This window comes from Pangasianodon hypophthalmus, chromosome 14, assembly GCF_027358585.1.
Source record: "Pangasianodon hypophthalmus isolate fPanHyp1 chromosome 14, fPanHyp1.pri, whole genome shotgun sequence".
In the NCBI taxonomy this organism is placed as follows: domain Eukaryota; kingdom Metazoa; phylum Chordata; class Actinopteri; order Siluriformes; family Pangasiidae; genus Pangasianodon; species Pangasianodon hypophthalmus.
Genome location: NC_069723.1, coordinates 18,015,176 through 18,043,129, shown reverse-complemented (window position 1 = coordinate 18,043,129; position 27,954 = coordinate 18,015,176). Strand labels below are relative to the sequence as shown.

At 39.0% G+C, this 27,954-nt stretch overlaps 3 protein-coding genes across 10 annotated transcripts in view; 1 reads left to right on the top strand and 2 right to left on the bottom strand.

The window, feature by feature from the left end:
- Positions 1 to 18,042, top strand: part of agla (amylo-alpha-1, 6-glucosidase, 4-alpha-glucanotransferase a) — a 32,539-nt gene extending 14,497 nt beyond the window's left edge. The window contains exons 12-34 of one of the 2 annotated variants that reach the window (XM_026934833.3): positions 84 to 271; positions 2,682 to 2,805; positions 4,397 to 4,560; positions 5,951 to 6,052; positions 6,511 to 6,666; positions 7,169 to 7,319; positions 7,933 to 8,057; positions 9,573 to 9,685; positions 10,039 to 10,173; positions 10,512 to 10,642; positions 10,925 to 11,061; positions 11,650 to 11,783; positions 12,450 to 12,625; positions 12,854 to 12,956; positions 13,081 to 13,306; positions 14,170 to 14,281; positions 14,478 to 14,613; positions 15,517 to 15,629; positions 15,716 to 15,927; positions 16,051 to 16,148; positions 16,232 to 16,319; positions 16,430 to 16,563; positions 17,438 to 18,042. In XM_026934833.3, coding sequence (XP_026790634.3) covers positions 84 to 271; positions 2,682 to 2,805; positions 4,397 to 4,560; positions 5,951 to 6,052; positions 6,511 to 6,666; positions 7,169 to 7,319; positions 7,933 to 8,057; positions 9,573 to 9,685; positions 10,039 to 10,173; positions 10,512 to 10,642; positions 10,925 to 11,061; positions 11,650 to 11,783; positions 12,450 to 12,625; positions 12,854 to 12,956; positions 13,081 to 13,306; positions 14,170 to 14,281; positions 14,478 to 14,613; positions 15,517 to 15,629; positions 15,716 to 15,927; positions 16,051 to 16,148; positions 16,232 to 16,319; positions 16,430 to 16,563; positions 17,438 to 17,555 — 3,176 coding nt within the window. In that variant the 3' untranslated portion in view covers positions 17,556 to 18,042. Of the gene's footprint in view, positions 1 to 83; positions 272 to 2,004; positions 2,129 to 2,681; positions 2,806 to 4,396; positions 4,561 to 5,950; positions 6,053 to 6,510; positions 6,667 to 7,168; positions 7,320 to 7,932; positions 8,058 to 9,572; positions 9,686 to 10,038; positions 10,174 to 10,511; positions 10,643 to 10,924; positions 11,062 to 11,649; positions 11,784 to 12,449; positions 12,626 to 12,853; positions 12,957 to 13,080; positions 13,307 to 14,169; positions 14,282 to 14,477; positions 14,614 to 15,516; positions 15,630 to 15,715; positions 15,928 to 16,050; positions 16,149 to 16,231; positions 16,320 to 16,429; positions 16,564 to 17,437 lie in introns of both variants that reach the window. The other variant, XM_026934832.3, reaches the window with a different exon arrangement.
- An 822-nt stretch (positions 18,043 to 18,864) lies between these two features.
- si:ch73-14h1.2 (putative ferric-chelate reductase 1) lies at positions 18,865 to 23,149 on the bottom strand. The gene is made up of 6 exons (XM_034310636.2): positions 23,107 to 23,149; positions 22,502 to 22,694; positions 21,651 to 21,790; positions 19,906 to 20,003; positions 19,714 to 19,810; positions 18,865 to 19,610 (listed from the first exon to the last, which is right to left on the bottom strand). The coding sequence occupies exons 2-6, from the start codon at positions 22,692 to 22,694 to the stop codon at positions 19,545 to 19,547; spliced, it is 594 nt and encodes a 197-aa protein (XP_034166527.2). The 5' UTR covers positions 23,107 to 23,149; the 3' UTR covers positions 18,865 to 19,544.
- Positions 23,150 to 23,510: 361 nt separating this feature from the next.
- Positions 23,511 to 27,954, bottom strand: part of si:ch211-267e7.3 (ADAMTS-like protein 2) — a 28,304-nt gene continuing 23,860 nt past the window's right edge. For 5 of the 7 annotated variants that reach the window (XM_026934561.3, XM_026934557.3, XM_053239614.1 and 2 more), the window contains 2 exons: positions 27,501 to 27,645; positions 23,512 to 25,748 (listed from right to left, as the gene is read on the bottom strand). In XM_026934561.3, coding sequence (XP_026790362.2) covers positions 25,627 to 25,748; positions 27,501 to 27,645 — 267 coding nt within the window. In that variant the 3' untranslated portion in view covers positions 23,512 to 25,626. Of the gene's footprint in view, positions 25,749 to 27,500; positions 27,646 to 27,954 lie in introns of all 7 variants that reach the window. The other 2 variants (XM_026934559.3, XM_026934560.3) reach the window with 2 other exon arrangements.

Below are 27,954 nucleotides of genomic sequence, written 5' to 3'. Positions count from 1 at the left end.
AGAGCAACATACCACTTTTCACATTATCATAGTGAGTATTTTCCCTTGAGTGGACTGAAAGCTGCTCTTCTGCTGTATTTCAGGCTCTAACGTGTACATCAGGCGAGAGCTGATCTGTTGGGGAGACAGTGTGAAGCTTCGATACGGCAGTAAGCCTGAGGACTGTCCATATCTGTGGGCTCACATGCAGAAATACACAGAGATCACGGCTACATACTTCACCGGAGTCCGTCTCGACAACTGCCACTCCACACCGCTACACGTAGCCGAGGTACACACACACACACACAGAGAAGACTTTACCATGAGATAAATAAACAGGGCTGGATCAGAAACTCGAATGGAGTTCCGTAAATGTTATTACCATTTTGTTTTTCTAGATCACGACTCGATCTGAAGTATAAGACTCACCCATCTAAATTTTGACTGCTTAGTGTATACACCAACATGTGTGTTTATTTTACGTAATACTTATACTGCTACTACAAGTAAAACAGCACTTCTGCTTTAGTCTAGTTTAGTTATTGTCTTATTCCTGTTACTGTAGTTCAGTACTGTAGCCGTTTCCACAGTCCTGATGAAAATTCTGTCATCAGTTACTCACCCTCGTGTCGTTGCAAACCCATAAGACTTTTGTTCATCTTCGGAACACAAATGAAGATATTTTTAATGAAACCTGGGAGACTTCTGTCCCTCCATTGACAGTCCATGTAACCAAAACTTTCAGACTCCAAAAAGTTCATAAAGGCATCGTAAAAGTAATCCATGTGACTCCAGTGGTTTAATCCCAATTTTATGAAGCGATATGAATGCTTTGTGTGTGCGAAAAAACTAAAATTAAGTCTTCACATAATATCTTCACTTCCGCATAGATTCCAGACGTTCTAGCGATACAGCCGAAATGGAAGAGCTGCACTGTTTACAGCAGTGCTTCCGGGTTTGGCTGTATCACGAGAACAGCAGGTTGAGCATTCAAATCCCAGCACTGCTAAGCTGTCACTGCTGGGCCCTTGAGCAAGGCCCTTAACCCTCAACCTGCTCAGTAGTATAAATGAGATAATTGTAAGTCGCTCTGGATAAGGGCGTCTGTCAAATACCATGAATGTAAAATTTAAATACCCACCATGTTCAACTCATTTTCACACAGGAATCTTTTTCCCTCACTACAAAGATTTTAACATACAGGAACAGTGCTGTAGACCCTACATAGTGCACAGTATGTCTAGTAGAACTCTATTTGAGATGCAGCCACAGGGAAGTAATTGGTTGTAATAAGTTTCTGTTGAAAATGTTGACAGCTTACGTGTATTATTATTAGTAGTAGTAGTATTTATTTATGTATACACTTATGGGCAAAAAAAAAAAATGATCCAAGCCCAAAATATTCAGCTTTTAATGGTCTTAACAACAAATCATTGGTCATGAAATTAGCAAGAATTAAACAAACAGATAAAGGAAGTTAGTATGGGAAGCTTTTCCCTTTGATTTCTTTAAATGTTTAAGCCTTGTGGGTACACTTGATGGGCTGCATCAGGTGTGACAGATAACCAAATAATCACTAATCTGTTAAGAAAAAAACATCCCAGAAGGTATTTTTGGAAAAGTTTGTACACCCAGACATGTGTTAGTTTGAATTTTAGATCAAACATTTGAATCATTATCATGATTTGTGTACAGGAAGACTATATAAGTGAATTTCCCTGTTTCTAGCTTTTCCCCAAACAGTTCACTGCAGCAGAAGTAAACGAGCAAATGGAGGCACAGAAGCTCTCAGGAGTGCATTTGTTTCATTCTCGCTAATTTTCTGACCAGTGATTTGTTGTTAAGACCATTAAAAGCTTCATATTTGCCAGTTTGGGCTCGGCCCAGTTTTTGCCCAGGAGTGTATATTTATTCATTTTAAAAAAAAAAGAGTCACTTTCACATCTGGGGTCATTTACCAGTAAAACTTGTTTGTGTGTAAAGAAGTGTTGTGGACAGTGACGGAGTGTTCTCACTCTGCAGGCCATGCTGTGTGCGGCCCGGGCAGTCAGGCCCGATCTGTATGTCATAGCCGAGCTCTTTACAGGCAGCGAGCTGCTTGACAATGTGTTTGTAAACCGGCTGGGAATAACCAGTCTGATCCGAGGTACTGCAGGGATAGTGTGTGTGCGCATGGACGCGCACGCGCGTGTGTGTGTGTTTATCCTTATCCTAACAGAGTCTCTGTGTGTCTTTTGTCTCTTCTCCTCTGTCTATTTCACTTCCACCAATTTCTTCTTGTCCTTCATTCTCTTGTCCTCTTTCCCTTTTTCTCAATCATCCATCTAAAAACACTGACAACATTCCGCTTGTGTTTTCCACGCTGTCTCCTCTCGCTCTTGCCCTTACTGTCACATCAACTCATAACCTGCTCCCCCCTTCCTTCATTTCTCTCTCTCTCTCTCTCTCTCTCTCTCTCTCTTTCTGCTATACTCCTTTCTCTCTTCCTCTTTTTCTAGCTCTTCCCCTCCTTTTGCTTTCTTTTTTCTTCTTGTCTCTCACCCTTTTTTCCTCTCTATCTTTCCTACTTTTTCTCTTTCTTTTTTGTTACCACTCTTGTTCTTCACTTTCCACTGCCTGTCTCTCTCTCTCTCTCTCTCTCTCTCCCTCTCTCTCCCTCTCTCCATGCTGCTCTAACCCCTGGCCGTGCGGTGTTGTAGTTCATGTTGGCTGCAGCACGCTCCATCAGACCCGACCTGTACGTGGTGGCTGAGCTCTTCACAGGCAGCGAGGAGCTCGACAATGTGTTTGTCACTAGACTAGGCATCTCCTCCCTTATCAGAGGTATAACTTTTAACACTTTTAACTTTAATCAAATCCAGTATAATTCTTTACTGTTAGAAGGAAATGTAAATTCTTTATACTTGTATTTAATAGGAAATGAGGTGCAATCATTTTAACTAGTATTTATCCCTATACATTCATATATATAAATATTCTTATACACTTCTTTTTTTTAAATCCCTTCATATATATTTTTATGTATATATTTTTCTTGTATTTCATATTTTTTAAAAAAATTTTCTTTATATATATTTTTCATGCATATATTTTTCTTTATATGTAATTTCTATATTTTCTTATTTTATGTCGGAACAGTTGTATAAAGCATCTCACTGCAAGTTGTACTGTGGATGGTTATGCATGTGATAAATAAAATTAGAATTTGAAATTTAAAAAAATATCCTAACAGTTTCCATAAAAATAAATTCCAGAGTTGTGCAGTATTTAATGTCATTCAGTTAGAAATATATTTACTTCCTTGAAAAATCTATAAATAAAATCTATAATCTATACTATATTCAGTCTGGCTACAATAAGGAGATTTTTTTTTTTTCCAATATGACTGAATTGCTTTTCTTGCTTAAAGGTGCATTAAGTAAGATTTGCGGAAGAAAAAAAAAAGGTCTCTAATGGTTAAATGGGTGGAGTTGAATGATTGAATTAAATGAATGATTGAATATACTCAAAGCTCCACCCCCAAAATTTGGTTCAACTGGGGTTAGTATTGGCAAGGCGTGAGTCATGACATCACTTCGAAGCGCACTCAGACATTCAACTGCTTGAAAGCCACGTTACAACTCTATAAACATGCAGCTTCTCATAATGATTTATGAGGATGTGAAGTGATGTTGGGGGCGTGTCTATAAAATGATTGACAACATGCCAATCTAAATACAAACAAAATTCTGGACCAGAAAGCAGGTTTCCAAACTGGGCTTTTTTCAGCTTTGTGATACACGTGTTCTGAGACAGTGGCTTAAACTATTTTTTTTATCAATATTGATTAAACATTGACTATTGCACCTTAAACTGAACTTCATCAAATAAATAGCCTAATATGGTGAGGTATCATTGCTTGCTCATGGTTGCAGAGGAAATAGCTAATTGAGGATATCTAATCCAGCTAATGATTCTTTTATTAATGTCATTTTTAAAACAATGAAATGCAGTTTGCAAATACACATGAAGTGTCTCATGACGTCACTTAACGTTAGTGGTGTAATATGCATGTCTGTGGTTTTAGGATAAACACAGAGCAGCCTGAGAGGAGTTTAAAAATAGAGAGGAGTATTTCACTCTGTAACGCTAATACAGCTAACAGCAAATGAGCGCTACGCTACACCTGTTAGCATGATGTTGTGATTGGAATTCTAATTAGCTTGCTTCTTTAGTGTTCCTTTAACAAAGCATGTAGACATACGTTTTGCATTTGTGCTACCCATTTCCAAAGAGTGATGTTAAAGGAATATTCTTTCATTAGATATAGTATGATCATGCTTGTAGCACCTAGAACCTGACCTCTGTGTGACCTCTATGGTGTTAGAATTGTTCATGTACTGTGTGTGGGTGTGTACGCGTGCGTGTGTGACAGAGGCGATGAGTGCCGGAGACAGTCACGAGGAGGGGAGATTGGTGTACCGTTATGGTGGAGAGCCTGTAGGAGCCTTCTTGCAGCCGAGCCTCCGTCCTCTGGTGCCCAGCATCGCCCACGCCATGTTCCTGGACATCACACACGACAACGAATGCCCCATCCAGGTAACACACAAGTGATTTATACAGAGGAACCAAGTGATCATCTGATTTCTTTCTAACTGGCTTCCTTATTTTGTATTATAGTAGCATAAGAGATGGCCACCAACAGCAATTCATACTTAGCATGTTTGCCTCGCACCTCTGGGGTTGGGGGTTCGATTCCTGCCTACCCCCTTTGTGCACGGAGTTTTCATGTTCTCCCTGTGCTTTGGAGGTTTCCTCCAGATACTCCGGTTTCCTCCCCCAGTCCAAAGACATGCTTTGTAGGCTGATTGGCATTTCTAAATTGTCCGTAGTGTGTGAATGTGTGTTATTTTGCCCTGCGATGGGTTGGCACCCCGTCCAGGGTGTCCCCCACCTTGTGCCTCAAGTCCCTGGGATAGGCTCCAGGCTCCCTGCGACCCTGTGTAGGATAAACGGTACAGAAGATGGATGGATGTAGATCTCAAGTATAGTGCATATATAATATTTATAGAAGGGCTAAACCATGGTGAGGCATATTTTTAAAGGAAAATAATCAACAACCGGCTGATGTTATGCAGCATGATGCGAAGCACTTAATTAAAGAACTCCGTCATACTTTTTATTTCATATTACAAATGTACAATTATTAAGCCTATTTGTAGACATGTTCACTAATTATAGGATTGAAACTTTTAATCAGATCATTTTGCTTATTTCAAGTGTTTTATTTCTAGAAAGAATAGAGCAATAGAACAATTTCATCTAGATTCATCCAGAAATAGGCCAAATAATCTTATATTGATTGTATTATCTCATAATATCCTATATTCAGGATATTTTCATTTATGTAGTGTAGCTCCGATTTCAGTCTCTGATATTTCTCCAGCTTCTTATTTTCCTACATGGGATCTTCTTACATGTCGATCACCGCTGCTTTCCTCTACCTGCTTAAATGAAAGGAAAAGATGCTGACTGTCCAGCTGTCATTAAAGCTGTAGGAGAAGATTTTTGTTAATGCATTATTGCCCCATGTTTGTTCAAATGTATGTATAATATAGGTAGTATGGTTTGTTTTCGTTATGCCTCTGCCACTACGTGGTGGAGGCATTATGTTTTCGGGTTGTCTGTGCCTCCATCAGTTTTTCCATCTGTCCGAGAATCTCTGCTGTCTGCGATATATCAAGAACAAGAGGTTGAAGATTAATGAACAAATGAGCAGATTAGATTTTGAAATTGATCCAAACAGGGTCAAGGTCACAGAAACGTTCAATTTCTGACATAGTTTTTCTTCAATAGGTTCCTTCCTGACTTATATTTTGAAGTATGTATTTCAGACATATAAATTATTGACAAGAAGTACTAGACTAGTTGGTGGCAGAGACATCCCCGTTCTACTTGGTATTGGCTAAGTCTGTTTTATGTGTTGCAGATCCGCTCTGCGTTCGACTCCTTGCCTAGCTCTGCTATCGTCTCTATGGCCTGCTGTGCCACAGGCAGCACTCGAGGCTATGACGAGCTCGTACCTCATCAGGTAAGAACACACTCCTCACTGCGGAACACTGACAGCACAATCATTTCACTTTCAGCGTTGGAACTGTTTTAACATAACAATAAGAATAATAAAAAGGTTGCTTAACGCTTTTCACAGATGGAAACATGCACAAAAAACAGCCTTTATGAGCAATGTTAAATATGAATGTGTTTCTGTACCCGCTTTTTCATCAAGCCACTTTAAGGACATCTTCGTATGAGACACAGATTTGATTTTGGCCAAACTTTGAATTCACCAGTCTGATCTTTTTGAAATCAAATCTAATCAGCTCCTAAACAAGCATCCTATTCAGCAAATTCCTCTACAACCTGTAATAAAGCGGAAAAGGTGACCAACAGCTGGATTTTGAAATGAAATGCAGTCAAATGTGGAGTGTCTCCTTTCTTACACACACACTGCGAAGTGTAACTCAGTGAGTACATGGTGCTGTGTGACAGATCTCAGTGGTGTCCGAGGAGCGCTTTTATCAGAAGTGGAACCTGCAGGCCAAGCAGCCCAGACCCGGGGAGGTCAGTCTACAGACGGGCATCATCGCCGGCAAACTGGCTCTGAACCGCCTGCACCAGGAGCTCGCAGCTAACGGCTTCAACCAGGTGAGCACACAGTGCGTATGTGTGGGTTCAGAGTGTGGATCTGTGTGTGTTTATATGTGAGTGTGTGTGTAGTGTGTGTTTCCATGTTTTCAAGCTTTTCGTTCCTAATGTTGTATGCGTGTGTATGTGCGAGTTTGCTTTTAAGATTTCTCCAGCTGTTTATGAACTAGTGTGTAAAGACTTGTGTGATGATCCACATGTTGGGAATGAGTGTGTGTGTCTTTCAGTGCTTTATGTGTTATATGTGTCCTCTCTCCAGATGTTATGTGTGTCCTCTCTCCTCTCAGGGTGTTTGCAGATGAGTGTGTATGTGTTCCAGTGCTTCATGTGTAACAGTGTGTGTCCTCTCTCCAGGTGTTTGCAGATGAGCGTGTATGTGTTAGAGTGTGTTATGTGTAATGTGTGTGTTTGTGTGTCCTCTCTCCAGGTGTTTGCAGATGAGTGTGTACATGTTCCATCGTTTTATGTGTAATGTGTGTGTTTGTGTGTGCCGTCTCTCCAGGTGTTTGTGGATCAGGTGGATGAAGACATTGTTGCTGTGACTCGTCACTCTCCGAGTTCACACCAGTCTGTCGTGGCTGTGTGTCGCACCGCCTTCCGCAACCCCAAACACCACCAATACTCAGTCGAGGTTCCACCCATGTTCATCCCAGGTGAGCCGTGTGTGTGCAGAATGAGGGGTGTGCTGTTATAGGAAAATAATCAACAACATGGGGTGTGACACAGCCGCCACAAAGTGCACTCACTGTTACAACCCTGAAGTTGACTGTTTTCATATGACAGCTCTTTTATTCTTCTTATAACGCAGTAATTTGCCTACAATTGCAAATCTTCTTTTATTAAAAAATGACACCTCCTTATTTTTATCAGTATATAGTTAGCTTAAATGTGTTTTCACCATATCAGTGATCACACACATTTTTTTTATGTTTATGTGGAGCAATCTCTACAGGTTCCTGTGTAAGGAAAACTTTAGAAACAATAATGTATTTAAACGAGTGCATCAATATAAATCTGTGATTTGTCTAGCAGCTGCACTATTGTCAGTGCGGCTGTTATAGAAAATTAATCAACACCTTCTGACCAGTCAGAATCAAGAATTCAACAGTGCTGTGGTGGAAATTACAAGTTATGTTTCTATTTGGTTACAAACCTATTAATTCCTCTTTATCTGAGTCTCTTCTCTTCTCTTCTCTTCTCTTCTCTTCTCTTCTCTTCTCTTCGTTTCATCCTCTCTCTCTCTCTCTCTCTCTCTCTCTCTCTCAGGTAAGATAGAGGAGGTGGTGTTGGAGGCCCGTACAGTAGAGACTCAGGCCGGTTTTTACGAAAAAGATGAGAAGAGCATTAACGGCCTGCCTGAGTTCACAGTGGAGATTAAAGAGCACATCCAGGTTAGTGCTTAATGAGAGCTTTGGGTCCAATCACATAATAACACAGTGGCTCTGTGTGAAATTACACACACTCCCACATATGTTCTCCCTCTTCAACCTCTCAAGCCCAGCAGTGTTTTTTTTTTTTTTTCATTATTTTTTAAAAACTTTTAACATTTTTTGGTTTAATGCTTGAATGGAAAAAAAGTGGCAATTTTTTAATGTTTAAAGGTGTTTCTAGACCGGTAGTAATCGTATCATTTTAAAGATATGGATTTGTAATTTTGCCGTGAACTGGCTTAGTTTTTTTTTGTTTTTTTTTTTCTCCTCCAGGTTTCTGTTTTTTAGCCATTTTTCAGATAAATTAGACCGGGGGTTCAAAAACGTTTTTGGCAAACAACCCCAATTGAATATTTTGAATTTTCTGTGACCCCAAGCCTTGACCAGTTAGCACTGTTGCCTCTTAGGGGTTGGGGGTTCAATTTCCGCCTCCGCTCTGTGTGTGTGTGGACTTTGCATGTTCTCCTGGGGGTTTCCTCTGGGTAGTCCGGTTTCCTCTCCCTATCCAAAGACATGCGTTGTAGCCTGATCGGCATTTCCGAATATTGTGTGAGTGTGTGTGCGATTGTGCCCTGCAACTAGTTGTCCCCCGCCTTGTGCCCCGAGTCCCCTGGAATAGGCTTCAGGCTCCCCCGCGACCCTGTGTGGGATAAGCAGTACAGAAAATGGATGGATGGCTGGACTACTGTAACATATTATTATGTATGTGTAACGTGAGTGACTAAAAACCAAAGGAATATTCCTTGCACTGACTTAGCAGTCTACTGGGAAGTGATGTGGTGTTATATCCATATCTGAAACTCTGACCTTACATTCCAAAGTATTTAAGAATCCATTGGTATACAAAACAGACCTCTCTGTAGGTTTGAAATAGTTCTAATATTAATTTGTAAAATAAGTGATTAAAACAAAAGTTTCTCTTGACCTTGAGTTGACCTCATTTGTAAATCAGGTGACCCCATGTGGGTCTAGTTTGGGAAAGTTCAGTACTGCTTCTCTATCTAAAAATAAGATATTTTTACATTTTTACTTAAAAGGCAACGTGTGAGTCATGTTTAGTTTAAGCAAAAGAAATGGGACAGGTTGAGAGGTGATGAAGGCTTGCCCGTGCTTTTTACTGCAGTTGTAATTGTGCAGTAAAGGCACTAGAGGGCTCTAAATATCAACATCCTGCTCTTTTAAACGACTTCTATATGCTGGTTAATATTCTTCATATTCTTACTGAAAAGACTAAAACGACTCATGAGACATTATCAAATACGTCATGACTGTAGTTGCAAATTAAAACCGTCTCAAAGGACTCAGAAGTGCCAGTCATCCAGTTACAGATTGAGAATGAATATTTAACAGAAGTGTTTGGTGATGGATTGTACTGCATGTCCTGTAGTTTATCCGTGCAGTAATCTCTCAGTCAGTCTGTCTATGACTTGGCCAGTGTTGGAGTTTTGCTCAGTGCTGGTGTTTTTCGTGTCTCAGCTGAAGGACAGCGGTGTGGTGAAGCAGGCCGGAGTGACGTCACGAGGCCGCAGCGAGTTTGTGCAGGAGATTGTGTTCAAGCGTCTCACACCCGGCAGCGTCATCGCTTTCAGGTTCTGAACATATTACAGATTATATTTACACACAGTCTCTTTTATATAGCTGTGTTTTATTCAGTGGCTGATTCTCTCAGACTCAGAGTATCAGGTGATATATATAGGAAGGAATGACTTTTAAAATGTTTTTAGTTTTTATATATTTTATCTGTTTTATTAGCTGTGTACAGTATATGGCATAAATGTATATATTAAGTTAATATCCAGTATAATGAACAGAATTTTACTGGGCTTTGCATTTAATACCACTTACAGGTGCATTTATCTTATAATTTCTTCTTCTTCTTCTTCTTCTTCTTCTTCTTCTTATTATTATTATTATTATTATTATTATTATTATCTCTCTGCAGAGTGAGTTTGGATCCAAAGGCGCAGGAGCTTGTGGGGTTTTTGAGGAGTCACCTTGTTCAGTTTAACCCTGAGTACAAAGCAGGAAGTGTGCTGGACGAGAACGCTCCACTCATACTGAAGACCCCACTGAGCCAGTACGTGATACACACACACACACACACACACACACACACACACACACACACACACAATCACAAACACCACTCTGCTATGGCATTGTGATACCCTGGCTGCCAATCAGCTTCACTTTTAAAGACACATAAATGAACCTTTACTTATTGTCTGTATTCTGTGATGTATTTGAACTACATCTGAAGAAGATTCTGAGTTTGCAATGAGCTGACAGTGATGGAGGGATGAAAGAGAGATTTTTAAAAAGACACTTTAAAAAAAAAATCTCAGAATGACAGAATGAAAAGGATACAGACAGAGATAGACAGAATATTAAATTGCATGTTTCCCTCGTGTGTAGGTTCGTGGATAAACTGACTCTGGCTGATCTGAATGTGCTGTTGTTCCGCTGTGATGAGGAGGAGAAGGAGGACGGAGGTGGCTGTTATAACATCCCTGGATGGACAACTCTCAAGTATGGTGGCCTGCAAGGTACAGCCTAGGCCTAACCAAAATGTATCCTGTATCCTAAAATGGATACTAAAATATGTAAATGAAATTTTTGTCTGTTGTTCATTTATCTCTTAAATGTCACAGGTTTGCTCAGGTTAGAACAAGAAAGATTATAGGGCTGAAAGAGAACAGTTATAAATTCTGATCATTTCTCTGTATTAATTATGCTTAGGTTTCCTCCAGAAAGGCCTCCTTGTTGATTAACTGTAATGTTACAGCGTGTCAGATGCTGTCTCTGAGGTATGTGTATTTCACACACAGGCCTGATTTCAGTGATGGCTGACATCAGACCTAAGAATGACCTGGGCCACCCCTTCTGTGATAACCTGAGGCAGGGAGACTGGATGATCGACTATGTCAGTAACCGACTTTTGTCTCGCAGAGGAGCAATCAGAGAGGTGAGACCCAAGACACAGTGAGTGCTAGACTTCTTAAAACCAAAAAGTGTAAACAAGTTGTGATGTAAAACAAGTGGAGTGTAAAGGTCTGAGTTTAGCTGTGTGTTATAATGGCAGTGAATGGAAGTTAGTAGTACGGTACTGTTAGTACTAATTACTAAATGCTACAAATTTGTATTTGAATAGAAGGCATGGAAAACAAGAACATATCTAATTGGATTGAGCAGGAGAAATGCCTTCTGTTGGCAAAGAAAATCTCATTCCTAGGAGCAAATTTATCCTGCAACATATTGCAGAAGAAAAAAAAAACAAATAACAGTGAATACACAAAGCTTGAAATCTTGCTAAAAAAAAAACACACCCAAACAAAAATTCAAGGTAAAGTTTTGATCTTAATTTATCCTAAGGGAAATGACAGCTATGCAGAACTTAACCCAGTTAAAGAAATTATTTCAGGGAAATTTAATACATCAGATTGTATGATAACGTAACTTAAAGAAAACCTTTAATGTAGCAACTTTAAGAATTATTTATAGACAAACTAATGGAAAAAGGAAAATTTGAATTTGTTTTCTTTGCTCTCTGCAGGTGGGTCAGTGGTTCGAGGCCATGTTTGGCTACCTGAAACACATCCCTCGCTACCTCATCCCCTGCTACTTCGACGCCATCCTGGTCGGAGCGTACACCAAAGCCCTAGACGCTGCCTTCAAACAGATGTCACTGTCAGTCTCTCATTATGTTAACTAACCAGCTTCACATTAACAATGATACATCACAGTTTGATGGAAATTTACATGATTATAAATTTGGTGACAGTCAGAATAAATATGCATCAGATACAGATGTTAGTAGTAAGGCATCAGGTGCATATAAAACGCATTTATACGTAGCTCATCTTCAAGATGGTGAATAAATAATAGCTATTTACATCAGTGGCCAGTAGAGTTCATGATCTTTTCAGCTAGCTAGCTAACTTTCCATTTTCTCATTGTACTTTTTCTCATTGTGGCCAGTCCTTTGGAAAATCAGCTCCTGCATTTACTCCATTTTATTTCTTTCATTTAGTGTAATCATTCTTCAGTAGATTGTGTTTTTTATATGGCAACGCTGACCATTTATACAGTAAATTGTTCACATTTGTGAACAGTAAAGATGAGGGCGTGTCTATAACATGCCAGACAGGAGGGATGAAAACGCCATCAGCATGGCGCTGTGTATTTGTCGAGCTTTTTTCTTGTACGATACACTTGTTTTGCATTTCCATAAAAATACTAACCAGTTCACCTTTAATGCAACATGTAATGAATTTAAATGGACTTTAAGCTCAGTGATTATTGTTATGAACGTGTGTGTGTGTGTGTGTGTATGTGTGCACGTGTGTGTGTTAGCTTTGTGCAGGATGGTTCATCCTTCGTACGTTTGCTGGCCCTGGGTTCACTGCAGATGTGTGGTGTGGGTCGTGTTCCTGCTCTTGCACCACTCTCTCCTGCACTGCACGATGTCCCACGACGCACCAGTGAGATCACCAAGCAGGAAGAACAGTACTGCGTCTCCATGGCAGCAGGTTACCCAGCAACACGTTATCCTGTTGCATTAAAATCACAGATGTTATGCATGTATAGCTTTAGGTATTACCTCATCCCTGAACAGGTTGAAGTACTAAAGATGAATGAATGATTGAGTTTTAGGAATTAGATAAAAGTTCTGTATATCAGCTCACTGAGTTCGGTGATGGATCTGTATATTTCACGATACTAATGCAGACATTTCTGGCTCATTCACATTTTGATAGGCTTGCCTCATTTCTCCTCTGGAATTTTCCGCTGCTGGGGCAGAGACACGTTCATCGCCCTGCGGGGTCTCATGCTGCTCACTGGTCGTCACCTGGAGGCCAGGTAATCTACAGCATGGTTAATGAATCCATCCCAAAATCGACTATAGAAGCCACTGATTATTCTGTGGACTGGGATCTGTAGACATGATTGAAAGTTTGGGTTGCAAATTCCCTGTCTCTCTCAGGAACATCATCCTGTCCTTTGCTGGCACTCTGAGGCACGGTCTGATCCCCAACCTGCTCGGGGAGGGCGTAGCTGCAAGATATAACTGCCGTGACGCCGTGTGGTGGTGGCTGCAGTGTATTCAGGATTACTGCACCATCGTGCCTGATGGAGTGGCTATCCTTCAGTGCCCTGTCTCCAGGATGTACCCTACAGACGACGCCTTGCCTCAGGCACCAGGCAATGTGGTGAGATATACACACACACACACACACACACACACACACACACAGGTGTAGTAGGCATGATGTGGGTGTAGTGTGGGTGTTGTATGGGAGATGTAGGTATAGTATATATGTTGTAGTAGTATGGGTGTAGTATGGGAGATGTGGGTGTAGTATATATGATGTAGTAGTGTAGTGTATAATGTGGGTATAGTATGGGTGGAGTATTTATGAAGTGGGTATTGTATGGGTGTTGTGGGAATAGTATGGTGTAGTATATATGACAAGTGTGTAGTATGGGAGATGTAGGTATAGTGTGTATGATGTGGTTATAGTGTGTATGATGTGAGTGTAGTATGGGTATAGTATGGGAGATGTGAGTATAGTGTATATGATGTGGATATAGTATGGATATAGTATGGGAGATTTGGGTATAGTGTGTATGATGTGGGTATAGTGTATATGATGCGGGTACTGTATGGGTGATGTGGATCTAGTATGTATGATGTGAGTGTAGTATGGGTGTAGTATGGAAGATGTGGGTATAGTGTGCATGATGTGGGTATGTTGTGCATAATGTAGGTATAGTATGTATGATGTGGATGTAGTATGGGTGTAGTATGGGAGATGTGGGTGTAAGTATGCATAGGAGATGTGTGTATGATGCGGATATAGTGTGGGAGATGAGTGTAGTATGGGTGTAGTATGGGAGATGTGGGTATAGTGTATATGAGGTAGGTAATAGGGTGTATGATATGGGTGTAGTATGGGAGATGTGGGAGTAGTTTGCATGGGAGATGTGGGTATAGTGTGTATGATGTGGATATAGTATGGGAGATGGGTATGGGTGTAGTATGTATGATTTGTCCTGTGTGGTGTGTGTACAGGATCAGCCTCTGTGTGACGTGATTCATGAAGCTCTCCAGCGCCACATGCAGAGCATAGAGTTTAGAGAGAGGAACGCTGGACCACAGATCGATCGCAACATGAGAGACGAAGGTGACACATTTAATGCTGTACTGAAATATTAACAATGCTAATGTTTAAAGAAAGCTTAGCATGATGCTCTCTAACTGGCCTCATTTGTTGTCAGGTTTCTGGCCTCAACTGTTTCTTTACTACATTATTGGACGTATGTAAATATTCCAGAATGTAATATGTATCTGAGGAGCTCTTGTTCTGCTTCCTCTGTCAGGATTCAACATTGTGGCCAAGGTGAATCCAGACACGGGCTTTGTGTACGGAGGAAATCGCTTCAACTGCGGCACGTGGATGGATAAGATGGGCGAAAGTGACCGAGCTCGCAATAAAGGGATTCCTGCTACACCCAGGTACATCACATAACTCACAAACACAGCAACTAGAGAAACTGAATTCATTTATTTATTTTCTTCTGTTTTTATAGTCTGCTTTATCTGGCTTCTCACTGTACTTTCATGTCTGGCAGATCATGTTTTCTGTGTATTAGAGTGGTAATACTCATCATCCATCAATCATCCATCATTCATTCAGCTTCAGTTACTGCTTTATCCTAGATAGGGGTCATCCTGGGGCTCACTGATTGCATTTTCAGTGTGTCATTGTGTACATATATATATATATATATATATATATATATATATATATATATATATATATATATATATATATATATATATACACACACACATACATACACATATATAATGTATGTGTGTGTATATGTATGTATATATATTTTCCATGTATTCTCTATTCTGTTAGTGAGGACATGAGAACATATTCTTAATATCTGAAATAAAAAAAATAAAAAAATTTTAATTATTTTTTGTTCGTAAATCCAAAAAACTCCCACCAGCCATCAGGAAGATCCCGAGGCATTGCAACTGTTTTCTGGCTGTGTGGTTTGAAAAAGATCCACAGTGCACTGATTATAGTAAAATTTTTATAGTGTCTATGTAATAATAAACAAACCGTGGTGTGAACAAAATACAGAATTAAAAAACAGAATTAGTTCATATAAAGAAATCTAAGCCTGTCTTTGTGTGCATATTTGAAAATAAGAGCAGCTCAGAGTGGGTGTGATTTGAAGCCATATATAGAAGTCTTCAAGCAAGAAAAATGAAGTTATTGGCCTTTATATATGTGGATGGGTGCTGGCTGGTTGGAATGGACGTTCATCTGTCCCACTCTGAGACATGCCGAGCACTCTGCAGTCACTCTTCATTTTACATGCTTGTGTTTCACTGTAACAGGGACGGCTCAGCTGTGGAGATCGTGGGTTTGTGTAAATCAGCTGTGCGCTGGCTGGTGGAGCTCCATAAGTGGGGTCTGTTCCCTTATAGCACCATGACCATCCACAGAGACGGTGAGAACACAACACACTCCAACATACCGCTGTTTGGTGCATAGTGTAGCATCATTATAAAACATACACTTCACTCACTCCTCCAGGTAAACAACTCACAGTGTCCTACGAAGAGTGGAACAGAAAGATCCAGGACAACTTTGAGAAAATGTTCTACGTGTCTCATGACCCCGACGACCCCAATGAGAAACATCCTGAGCTGGTCCATAAGAGGGGGATTTATAAAGACAGCTGTGGAGCCTCAAGCCCATGGTGCGACTACCAGCTCAGACCCAACTTCCCCATCGCCATGGTGGTGGTAAGAGCTCTGGACTGAGCCGTAGATTACTTATATTGTTTTGTGTTTTCGTACTTGGCCTTTAATGGGGTGTTTAATTTAGCTAAACTGTCAGTCGAAGTATTATCGTTTTATTCTCCACAGGCCCCCGAGTTGTTCACGGTGGAGAGGGCTTGGGAAGCTCTGAGCATCGCTGAAGAAAAGCTGCTCGGACCACTGGGAATGAAGACACTAGATCCAGAGTAAGACTTACTTCCTGTTAGATGTTAGTGTGATATTAACCTTTAACAATCTCCTCTGCTGATTCATTATTTGTCTTAAACAGCGACATGGTGTACTGTGGTGTTTACGACAACTCGCTCGACAATGACAACTACAACGTAGCCAAAGGTTTCAACTACCACCAAGGCCCTGTAAGACAGATCAGTTCTGCTTCCTGATAGCTGATATCACGTTATCTTATTACACTGATTCCTTTTAACTGGATTCTTAACTTCATTATATGTCTTTATTCTTTGCTCAGGAATGGCTTTGGCCAGTTGGCTATTTCCTACGTGCCAAGTTATATTTCGCCAAGAAGCTTGGAAAGGAAACCTACGACAAGACGGTATTTCTGGTGAAGAATGTTCTCTCTCTCCATTATGTTCATTTGGAAAGGTAACCATGCTAGAACTTATCTTCTTATTTTCTTTAAGCTTTGGAGAGCATTTAGGTCTTTCATATTCACCTATGCAAGGGTCGTTCTACTAAAATATATATATATATATATAGTATCTCACATAAAGCTAATTTTTCTTTAATATTCTTAGAAAAAAGCATTCCATCTAGAACCCTTAATCGTTCTTCAGCTTGTTCCTGTGGCGAACTCTTAAAGTTTATATGTAGAACAGAGAATTTTTCTGAATTAACATCTATTTTAAATAGAAGTTTGTGAGTTTATTCTTTTGACATGGGAAGGCTAACATGATACACTCGTCATCACATGACACACTCACCGTTTGAGTGTTATAGTCATGAGAAGACTATTGTTAGGCAACTGGGAGAAAACAGATGCTCATAGAGAATAAGCCAGATCATTACTCAGAGAAACAATTTATCTAGCTAGCACATAGCCATTAAGTCTCTTATATGACAATTTAAGGCACGACTGAACTGTTAGGAATATCAACATTTTCCTCAGATGCGTTTATAAATTCCTAGGAAATCTGTTTGTGTATCTACATACTTTGCAATTATACTTAACATTGCCTGGATGTTGGCATACTGACAAACAACTCATTAATGCTGGACTATCATAAAACTTTCACTTCTGAAGCTGCGAATACCACAAGCATGAGCAATTCATGTGAAATCGTCTTGTAAATGCAGTGAACACAACATTGTAATGTAGTGTTGATTCATTTCCGTCATTCTCTGCATTACGTTAATATTTCTGCTGATCTCAGTCAATAACAAAACACTTTTAACTTCTTATTTTAATTTGATAATTAGTAGTTGAACCCTATTTTAGATTGACATGTTCCTTTTTCAGGTCCCCATGGAGGGGTCTGCCAGAGCTGACGAATGAAAACGGTCAGTACTGTGCATTCAGCTGCGAGACTCAAGCCTGGTCCATCGCCACGGTTCTGGAGGTCCTTCACGACCTTTAACCTTTCAGAGGCTTTTCAAAGGCTCAAGTCTTCCAGAATATTTTCCTAGCTTCTCGGAGCCAGCAGAAATGTTATACGACCGTGAATGCACACTGTGCGGTACGAAAATGAGCCAGTATTTTTAACAATGTCTGACCCTCATTTTAACCTCCATCTCATTTCCCAAATAACACAATATCCCTCGAGAGTCCCTTAAATACAGAATTAAAGTAGATCTTTCTCTAATGGGTCTGAATTCAAGGCTGTAGGTCCTGGTGCTGTGTCTATAACTGTGTGTTACTGTATGCTAGCATGCTAGCGTCTGATGTATTGTCATTAGTTTACATAGTCTGTGAACTGCTGTTGTGTGTTTTTGTCTTATATGTGAAAAGAAATGAGAGCGTTTAAAGATTTTCATGTCGTAGAATCATGTTGTGGTTCAGGTATACAGCATCATGAGAAACAGTTCAGAAAAACTAGTAAAAGAAATAAATCCCTGTCTAAGCGACCCAGAGAGTCTGGTGATATTTCACTGATCTCTTCTTTTATTCAGCAAACACTACAGAAAATACAGAAAATGCTATTTTATTAGTTATTTCTCAAATTTGAGTGGGGAGATCAGAAAAGTCTCGTGTAGTATTAACACACAGACCTGCGGGAAAATGTGCCGAGCCACTGGGGTGACATGATGGTTGATTAGTAGATTTACTTGGCTCCCCATTCAGATGAAGGTTAAGCAAATCAAGTACAGCCTAAAAATATCGATTCCAGTTTGACATACGGAGGTTAAATCAAACGGTCAGTTGCAGGCCTGGACTTAATTCTGCTCCTTGCTTGAGTTGATGTCACCCAAGACAAATGCTTAATCAAGTCTAATTAAGTGCTTACCTGAGACACTCCTCTGTTTTATTCAGACTCCACCCCATTTGCATAACTCTTCTGTAACTTCTGAATAGTGCTTATTCCTGTAGTTACATTTGAGGTCTGAATAGCAATTTCAGTAGTAAATCCTCACTGAATATAGCCCATATGTTCACTGGACTATGTCCTGACAAACACACAGGACCTGACTGACATCAGTGGGGAAATAATCACTAATTCATTCAGGCAGTTCTATTCTGTTGGGTTTTATAAATATATATTTTGATTAGTTTATTTAAACAGGTTAAAACTTTGTCTGCTGTCATCTGTACAGAGTGTATAAGCGCTTTTCTCTGTTTTGATGACGATGTGAAGCTGCAGCAGCATCACAGACATTACAGTATCTGATTACAAGCTGAATTGATTATTTTGCTATGACACATAGCTATCTAACAACTTCATTAAATCATGACATTTCCTGTGTGAAGAAATCTCATTTAGCTAGCATCTGTTTTTACCATTGTGTCTGTTAATCTGACTCCATACCCAACAATGCAGAAGACGCCAAGGTGAAGTAGTCTAAATAAAAATATTTCCAGTTTTCTCAGTTTCTAAGTAGAGAGGTCAAAGGACAGTATTAGCAGAAAAACCAGAGAAAACCTGATTTTTTTTTCGTCCCAGAATGAAACATCCAGTGGGTTTTCCCAGACCACCACACACACATGAGCAGTGAGTGTGGAATTTTTTATTTTTATTTTTTTGGCAAATTTAATCTTTGTCACTATGAAGATCTGAGATTACATCACGTCACGACTTTAGACTTTATTTATTAACTTTTATTTCAAAATAACCAATTTGTCATATTGTCATGTCAGTTTTGCTGAAAATGGAACCACAAAACCCCTCCTCCTATCAGAAAATAAGAGCGGGAGGGAATAGGATAACCTAACAGAGTTCAAATGAGCTGAAGATAATCTCTGTAATATAAATAAACATGATTCTTCATGTTTATTAGAGAATCTGAGCCAAGCACTACAGCAAAGCATCTACATTTTATAATCTCCATAAACACTGAAATATTTACTTTTCCATCACTTTGATTTGAACAGAACAGATTAAAATATTTGCAGTTGCATCCATTACCAGAGGTCAGAGTAGAGTTAAAGATGAAGAGCTGTAGAGTCCAAGTGCAATCAGGATGCAGAAAGGCATCATCTGTATTATAAAAATGAAACAAACAGTGTTCTGAGAATGAAAATACAGATTGTAGTGCAGAGGTGTGTAAATACACTGCAGATATTTATATTGCTGTATTTACCAGACAGTTCACAGCTGGAGCAGGACAGCTGGACAGCAGGATAGTGTGGCTGCTCACCATGGTCCAGAACTCGATGTAGTTCTTCACGAAGGTTGCACTGCAAAACAAGCCCCACACTGCTGTAATGCTGCAGCTCCGAACAGGTAAATTAGAAACGTATGACTTGGTAACGAATGCGAAAGGCACTAGTACCAGAACGTAATATCTTCCGGAGCAGCTGTAAGCGGTGCGACCCACATGACCTCAATCCGAGTTAGTTCATTTGCTCCAGAGTGGCTGATGGCCGACTTCTGGGGGACAAAAATGACAGATATATTAGTTTTATTCATGTTTCTGTAATAACACTCTTCTACGCAGAAAATGACTGAGGTACAAGGGTCAAAGGACATAAAAATGATAGATAGATAGATAGATAGATAGATAGATAGATAGCTTTGTTTAGAAAAGATTAATTAGATTAAGATAGACTGCATTAGCTCTCTTTGGGATAGATTAGATTAGGATAGATAGATTAGATAAAGGCAGAGAGATTAGAATAGGTTTGATTAAATTGGGATATATAGGTTAAATAGATTAGGATAGAGTGGATTAAATTGGGATGTATAGGTTAAATAGATTAGGATAGGGTGGATTAAATTGGGATATATAGGTTAAATAGATTAGGATAGGGTGGATTAAATTGGGATATATAGGTTAAATAGATTAGGATAGGGTGGATTAAATTGGGATGTATAGGTTAAATAGATTAGGATAGGGTGGAATAAATTGGGATATATGGGTTAAATAGATTAGGATAGGGTGGAATAAATTGGGATATATAGGTTAAATAGATTAGGATAGGGTGGATTAAATTGGGATATATAGGATAGTTTAGATTAGGTTTGATTAAATTAGAATAGATAGATTTGATTGGGATAGATAGATTATCTTAATAGATTAGATTGAGATAAACAGATTTGGGTAGACAGATAGGTGAGATTAGGATAGATTTATTAGATTTGGGTAGGTAGATTAGATTAGAATACATAGAATAGTTTGGTGAGATGGGTTAGATTAAGATACATCAGACAGATTAAAGTAGGATACATAGATTAAAATAAGATAGTAAAATTAGGATCATTTGATTAGGATTGACAGATTATAGTAGGGTAGATGGATTAGATTAGGATAAATCAGATAGATTATATAATGACACATAGATTAAAATAGGATAGTTAGATTAGGACAGCTTGATTAGATCAGGGTAAATAGATTAGCTAATGATATATTGGTTAGATAAGGATAGGTAGATTAGATAAGGATAGGTAGATTAGATAAGGATAGGTAGATTAGATAATGGTGGATAGGTTATATTAGGATATATCAGATAGATTTTATTAGGGTAAATCGATTAGATTAGGTTTTATTAGATTAGGATAGATAGATTAGGTTAAATAGATTAGATTAGGTTGAAGGTGAGAGAATGACTAAGACACTCTCGGGGTGAAAAGATGAGCTCTCTAACTGTACACTTACAAGATGACCAACAGAGTGTCTAATAAAGTGAAAGGTAAGTTACATAGATAAGTTTAAACCCCAATATCACTGTTGCACCTGATACACTCATACCAGCGGAACATACACACTACTATATAAATGTCACTGCTGTAAATAATTAACATGAACTCTGTGTTATTTCATATTTTTATCGTTATGATTGTGGGATTTAAATTGCAAGATTGCCAGAAAGCCACTGTTGTGGTATCTGCTCTGCTCTGGGCTTGAACAGGTTGGCTTTATATAAAACCATCGGGCAAATCTGAATAAATGTGCATTTCCAACATTTATAATATATAAGAACATACTTTGGTAAATGCAGTGTGTGTGTCAGTCTATAGTGATCTGAGATTACTGTGAGTAACATGATAAGCACTGTGAATATAGAACCTGTACGCTACTTCAGTGTTGAAACAGTTGTGCAGTCGGACCAGACTGGCGTTTCCCGGCATGAAATAACCCACAGCGCTATTGCCTGATGATGGCCGAGCTTGCAGCATGAAGCCCTCGAATTCTGTGCTGTCCACTGACTCCAGAGTCACTGGTGGGTATAAACACATGCACATTCAGCTCTGTGTTCCGTAATATACCACAGCATGACTGAATTCTCAACTGTGTTGATTAATTTTCTAGAACAGCAGCTCTGACAGTAATTCCAGCTGTAATTCAAACAACAGGTTTATATCAATCTGCTTGGTCTAATATGTTATCATTTCTATAGTAATTAATTGTTTCATGGACATTGCACAACGTTAGATGTAACTAGAAATGGTTAAAAAAAAGTGTAATTTATTAATAAATAAAAACTGTAATTCATGTATAAAAGGAATAAAACACAACGGGGTGTGCTGTTATAGGAAAATAATCCACTTCAGGCTGTAAGTAACTCCACTTCACATTGGGCTGCACCCCATCACCCCACTGTAGATTAATTCCGTCATGTTTTGTTGCTTATTTGCACTTTCTGGTTTTTAAAAAATATCTACAATATTTTTTAGTATGATCTCTGTTTTATGAGACGTGAGGAGCTTCTGGCTTGGAAATAGTATTTTACATTCAGGCTATGATAGAGCTGATGTTTGACTAATGCAACTGCATGAGCACACTGATGTCTGGCACCTTGTGTGATAGTAGCTGACCATTTCTGATATATGAATATGAAATACATGTGATTTCTGACATTGTTTCACAATGTTCTCTCTGCAGAAAGATCTGATCTAATTTAAAATTCCTAATAATGCCATAATATGACCTCTGATCATGTCTCCAGGTCTGCATGTCCTGCGGTCCACTCTGACTCTGTACGGCTCTGTGATGTTCTGAGGCATAAAGGGGGTGTGAGTCGGCATCATACTGTCACACACTGGTGCTATATCTCCGTTGGGGTAGGCATGCACAGAGCTCAATGTGTACATCTCTAACAGCACAAAGAACAAGAGGTGCATCTGAGGGAAAAAATAGGAAAAAATAGGTATGGTGCCATCATAAGAAATAAAGAGTTTACAACCACAGTGCATGTAGGATAACGTTTTCGATCAAACTATGCACTGTTATTTATTAGTGTGAATAATATCACTATTATACACATTTCTATGTTTTAAATGCATTAACAGTAATAGCAACAAAAAATAACAAAAACTAATCATTTTATCACTCCAGTCCAGTTGGTCCATCATCATTTTAATATTTTTTGGAGCATAATGGTCTGCTAGACCCTAGGTCAAAAAGTGCAAAACACAAATCAAGTAATATATTTTATGAGGAATGTGATCTTGATTTCCCTTATTTTTGTTACAGTGCCAATCCACAGCCAATAAAACACAGAATAATCTTTTAAACTCCAGCGCTTAATCTTACCTTCAGCAATTCTTGATTCTCAGAGTGTTGTGAAGTTTCTGTCCTGTCATGATGGTGGTACCAGAAAATATCTGACTAGGGGTGGGAATTTTACCCCATTCAGAGGGATTCAGTTTCATGTGGGTGGTTCTTCAGATTTTATTCATTTCTGTGCTGTTTCTGTGGTTTCAACCAGTCTGGAGCTTGTATAATCTGATATGAATATTTGATACACACATAGCATTTGAAAACAGTTCAGATGGTGAAATGTATCTTTTATGGTTCCTTATGGAAGCCATACAATATATTGTACTGTATTGTATTGTACTATATATTTTACGTATGGAAGCCATAAAATATATTGTACTATATTGTACTGGTTGGAGCAAAGACAGCTCCAGTATTAAGGATATTAAGGATCAACACTAGATTCAAAAACCCACAAAACTGCCAGTCAGCCACAGTTGGGCCCATCAGATAAGCCTTAAAACCTCAACTGTACAGTCCTGTGCTTGGACTGGATTCTGCTTGTGTTTGACCAATTGGCATGTTTAAACCCTGTAACTACCTCATCAGCTTTTTGTGTATATTCAGGCACACTGACTTATCCAGATGTTAAATAGTAACCTAATAAAATGTTTTTAAACCACCCATATTTTATTTCCAGTTCAAAATCTTAATTATTGTATTTGCCTAAATTCCGCTGATATAATATCTGTTACACTATAAAGACACAGTCCCACTTTTATGTGGATTTATTTGTGCATTATCACTATAGAATTAATGTATGCATAAAATATTTTTTTACACCCATCATCACCCAAGTTAGTCAGTGCTGATCCTAAGCTAATAAGTACTGAATAAGTAGTACTTTTTTATAAGCAAATCTGTTCACTTCTAGTTCACTGGCATTGTAAAACCTTCACTTTGCAGATAACAAGTAGATAAATAACACGTTGAGTCTATTAATGTAAACTGGCTTGCAATGTACTGATACATTTAACCAAACTTCAGGTTCCTCAGTTTCTAATGCAGAAGTCTGATTAGGGAAGTGTATTATAGCCCATCTCCTGCAATTCTAGGGAACTTGTAATGTGGTATGAAACTACCATTTACACTATTTAGCCAATGCAACAGAAAAAAAAACACCTTACCAAAGTCCATTATCATTCTGTCTTAAGAATAAGATTGCACCAAGGCCAAACAACATTGACTTTATTTCTTTTTTTGTTTTAACCTCCATTACAGGTCATCACAAACACATTCAAAGTAAAAACAAGAATTTTTTTACAAATATGAAAAGTGTGTGTCAGTGAATCAGTGATACAGTACAAGAGAGTGGCGTGTTCCGTACACTCAGTAATAAAACAGCGTATCCTTTACCATGGATCGGGAACAGCCTGTGCAGTGAGGGGAGCTGCCTGAGGGGCCTGATGAGAATAACCCCACTTAATATAGCACCTTGTTTATACAGATTAGATATACAGGTTAGAGTGTAGTGTTGGGGTTCAGTGTGCCAAGTATGAGAAGATTTAATAGAACGGGTTAGGATGTAATTTAAGGGTACAGGATCACATGTACAGGTTAGGATAAATATTGGGGATACAAGTTTTGATGTAGCTTAAGTGTTCAGTTGAAGGTAAATATTCCCAAGCAGTTTGAATAAAACATTAGGTGTAGTTTAGGGGTACAGATTTGGTGTAATTAATAAGCAACAGGTCAGTGGATAGTATAAGGGTATCAGTTAAGGTGCAGTTTGGAGGTACGTAAGGCTTTTTTTTTTTTTTTTTTTCTGATCATCCTAGCAGGACATTAGTAAGGCTGTTTTCACACTTAAGGTTTCTTTTCCACCAGACTCAGGCCGTTTGCCCCATGAGTTTGGTACTCTTCGTGAAGTTGTTTTGTAAGCTGCACGCGATCCAGAGAAGACAGAAGAACTTACTGATATATAAAACCTTACATTCATAGGACTGGAGCACTGTAATTAGCTCACCTTTGTGGTGGGAGTGCTTGCACTAAGAGCATGAAAAATGCATGGGGTAGTTTAGGGGGTTGTGTATGTAGTTTAAAAATATGGAGTAAGGTTTAGGTTGTAGCTGGTCGAGGTTAACAGGTTATGGTGTATTGTGAGGTTTACAGTGTAAATGTTATAGTATAGTATAGTAAATGCCCTAATAAAATGGCAACAGTTTAGAATGTAGTTTCTGGGTGTAACAGGTTTGGATACATTTTTTGAGTGACTAGATTTGAATTAAGTTTTAGGTATAATGAGTCAGAGTGTAGTTTGTGGATCAGAAGTTAGCATGTAGCCTGTGAGCTACCAATCTGAATAGCTATTAGATCAGCACAGAGATTTTAGTCTCACAGGTTAGATTTGTAGAGTTATAGTAGTTGTAGGTAACCAGCTGGGTGTAGATGTTGGGGTAACAGGTTAGGGTCATAGAGTTACTGTGTGTATGTGTGTGTATGTGTGTGTGTGTGTGTGTAAATTTGGGGTTCTTCACATTGAGTGGAATGGCCCAGATAGGGTTCAGCAGCTCTTTAGTGACCTTTGGTCTTGCAGGACAGACAGCAGGCCTTCCTGTAGTACCAGTGTGTGCAGAGCTTTACTTTCAACACCAGCGCACAGTTTGCTGTCGCTTTGTCCTCACAAACATCCTCTGCTAGATGAGAGACAGGGATAAAAACATTTAACCATATTTTAGTATGTTAAGCGTACCAATAATGCCAAACATTACCATTTAAATACAGTATGTGCTTAAGGTACAGTATAACCACTGATCCGATATTGGGCTTTAGTAGTTTAGTTTTATCTCCATGTTCTGGGTTTTATCCTCCATGATGCTCTGCTAAGCTTTTAATGTAGCCATTTTCCTCTGTTTCCAAGGCCTATTGCCTAAATGGTTCAGATGTACTGTAACTGTCTTCAAATTAAAGCTGTTATCATGCACTTTTACCTTATAGTCAGCCAAATCAACATTGTACACTCCAAAAATGTATTTGAACAAAATGATTTGCTTAGAGTCTCTGTTTTATGGGGTATACACACATATAGGGTATACAGGGGATCCCTGGGATCCCATGGTAAAACAAAACACACAAGCTGAAATCATTTTACTTTCATGCACGCATGAGAAATCTGTCGGATATAAAGTTCAAATCCAACAGTCAGCTCCATAAGTATTAGTCCGTACATCACCGTAATGGATTTGAAATGAATAAATCAAGAAGTGATTGCAGTGCAGACTTTCAGATTTAAGGGGTTTAGCAAAAATATTGCATTAACTATTTAGGAATTACAGCAATTTTTTACATAGTCAGGCTCAATTGGACATTTTCACAAGCTCAATTGGACAATAGACTGATAAGCAGTTTCTTAAGGAGATAAAAGGTCTGGAAAACCACTGATAACAGTCCAGAACAGAAAGGCCAGATCAGATCTCGCTTTAAAAAAAAAAAAAAAAAGCCTGACCAGTTGTGCCAGAGTGCCAGAATGATAGGAAGAGAAGAGTATAGAGAAGGAAAAGAAGGGCTCATGATCCAAAGCATACCACATCATCTGTCAGACATGTGGAGGCAGCGCTATGGCATGGGCATGTATGGCTGTCAGTGAAACTGGGGCACTGGTGTTTATTGATGATGTGACTGCTGATAGAAGTAGCAGCATAAATTCTGAAGTATAGAGTTATACTTTCTGCTCAGATTCTGTCAAATGCAGCAAAACTGATAGGACAGCGCTTCACAGTACAGATGGATAATGACCCAAAATGTACCGCGAAAGCAACCCAAGAAATTCTTAAACCAAATAAATTAAATGTTCTTAAATGTCCAGTGACCTCAACCCAGTTGAGCATGCTTTTCACTTACTGATGACAAAACTGAAGGCAAAAAGACCCACAAACAAGCAGCAACTGAAGGCAGCTGCAGTAGAGGCCTGGCAAAGCATCTCAAGGGAGGAAACAAGGGAGGAAACTCAGCACATGGTGATGTCCATGGGTTCCAGATTTCAGGCAGTCACTGACTGCAAAGGATTTGCATCCAAGTATTAAAAATAATCTATATATTTATGACTGATAGTTTGTCCAATTACTTTTGAGCCTGTGAAAATGTAGCCAAAAAAAATAGCTGTAATTCCTAAACAGTTAATGCAATATTTTAGTTAATCCCCTTGAATTAAAGCTGAAAGTCTACACTTCGATCATATCATGATTGCTTCATTTCAAATCCATTTTGGTGGTATACAGAGGAAAAATTACAAAAAAAAATTATTACAAAAAATACTTATGACTGTACAGACCACATTCATTAACATTAACGTTTTTACTTTGTTGCTAAAAGGTGTTTGATTCTGTAAGTAGTTTGTTTTGTGTGTGCTACAGGGATGTGTGTATTGTTATTGGTTGTGTGAGTGCTACCTGGTGCCTCAGTAGGACAAGCCTGTACCTCACAGCTCTGTCTGGCCTGAGGTTTCATTGTGGAGTCACAGCTGTGACCGATCTCCTCTCCCTGGTAACACCTCACTTCCCTCACTCTCACACCGCTCCCACATGTCTTACTGCACTGCAACACACACACACGCACACACTCATATTACATGAAACAATCCCACCCTTGAGTTTGCTGTAAAATAGCATGTTACTTTGGGCTTGAAATTTTCTCAGGGCTGGAGAGAATAAAACACATATTGTGATTTAATTTCCATCTGGATTGGCAGGGTACCTATGAAGGATGGAATTACCCCAGTGCATCATGTAGAACTAATCCTGCTTGAATAGGGCTCAAGTATCATCTCCTATTGGTCCCTTATAAATATCTGGGTAACACCTACTCTTTGTTCAATACATTTATAAAAGAATTTGTAAATACTGC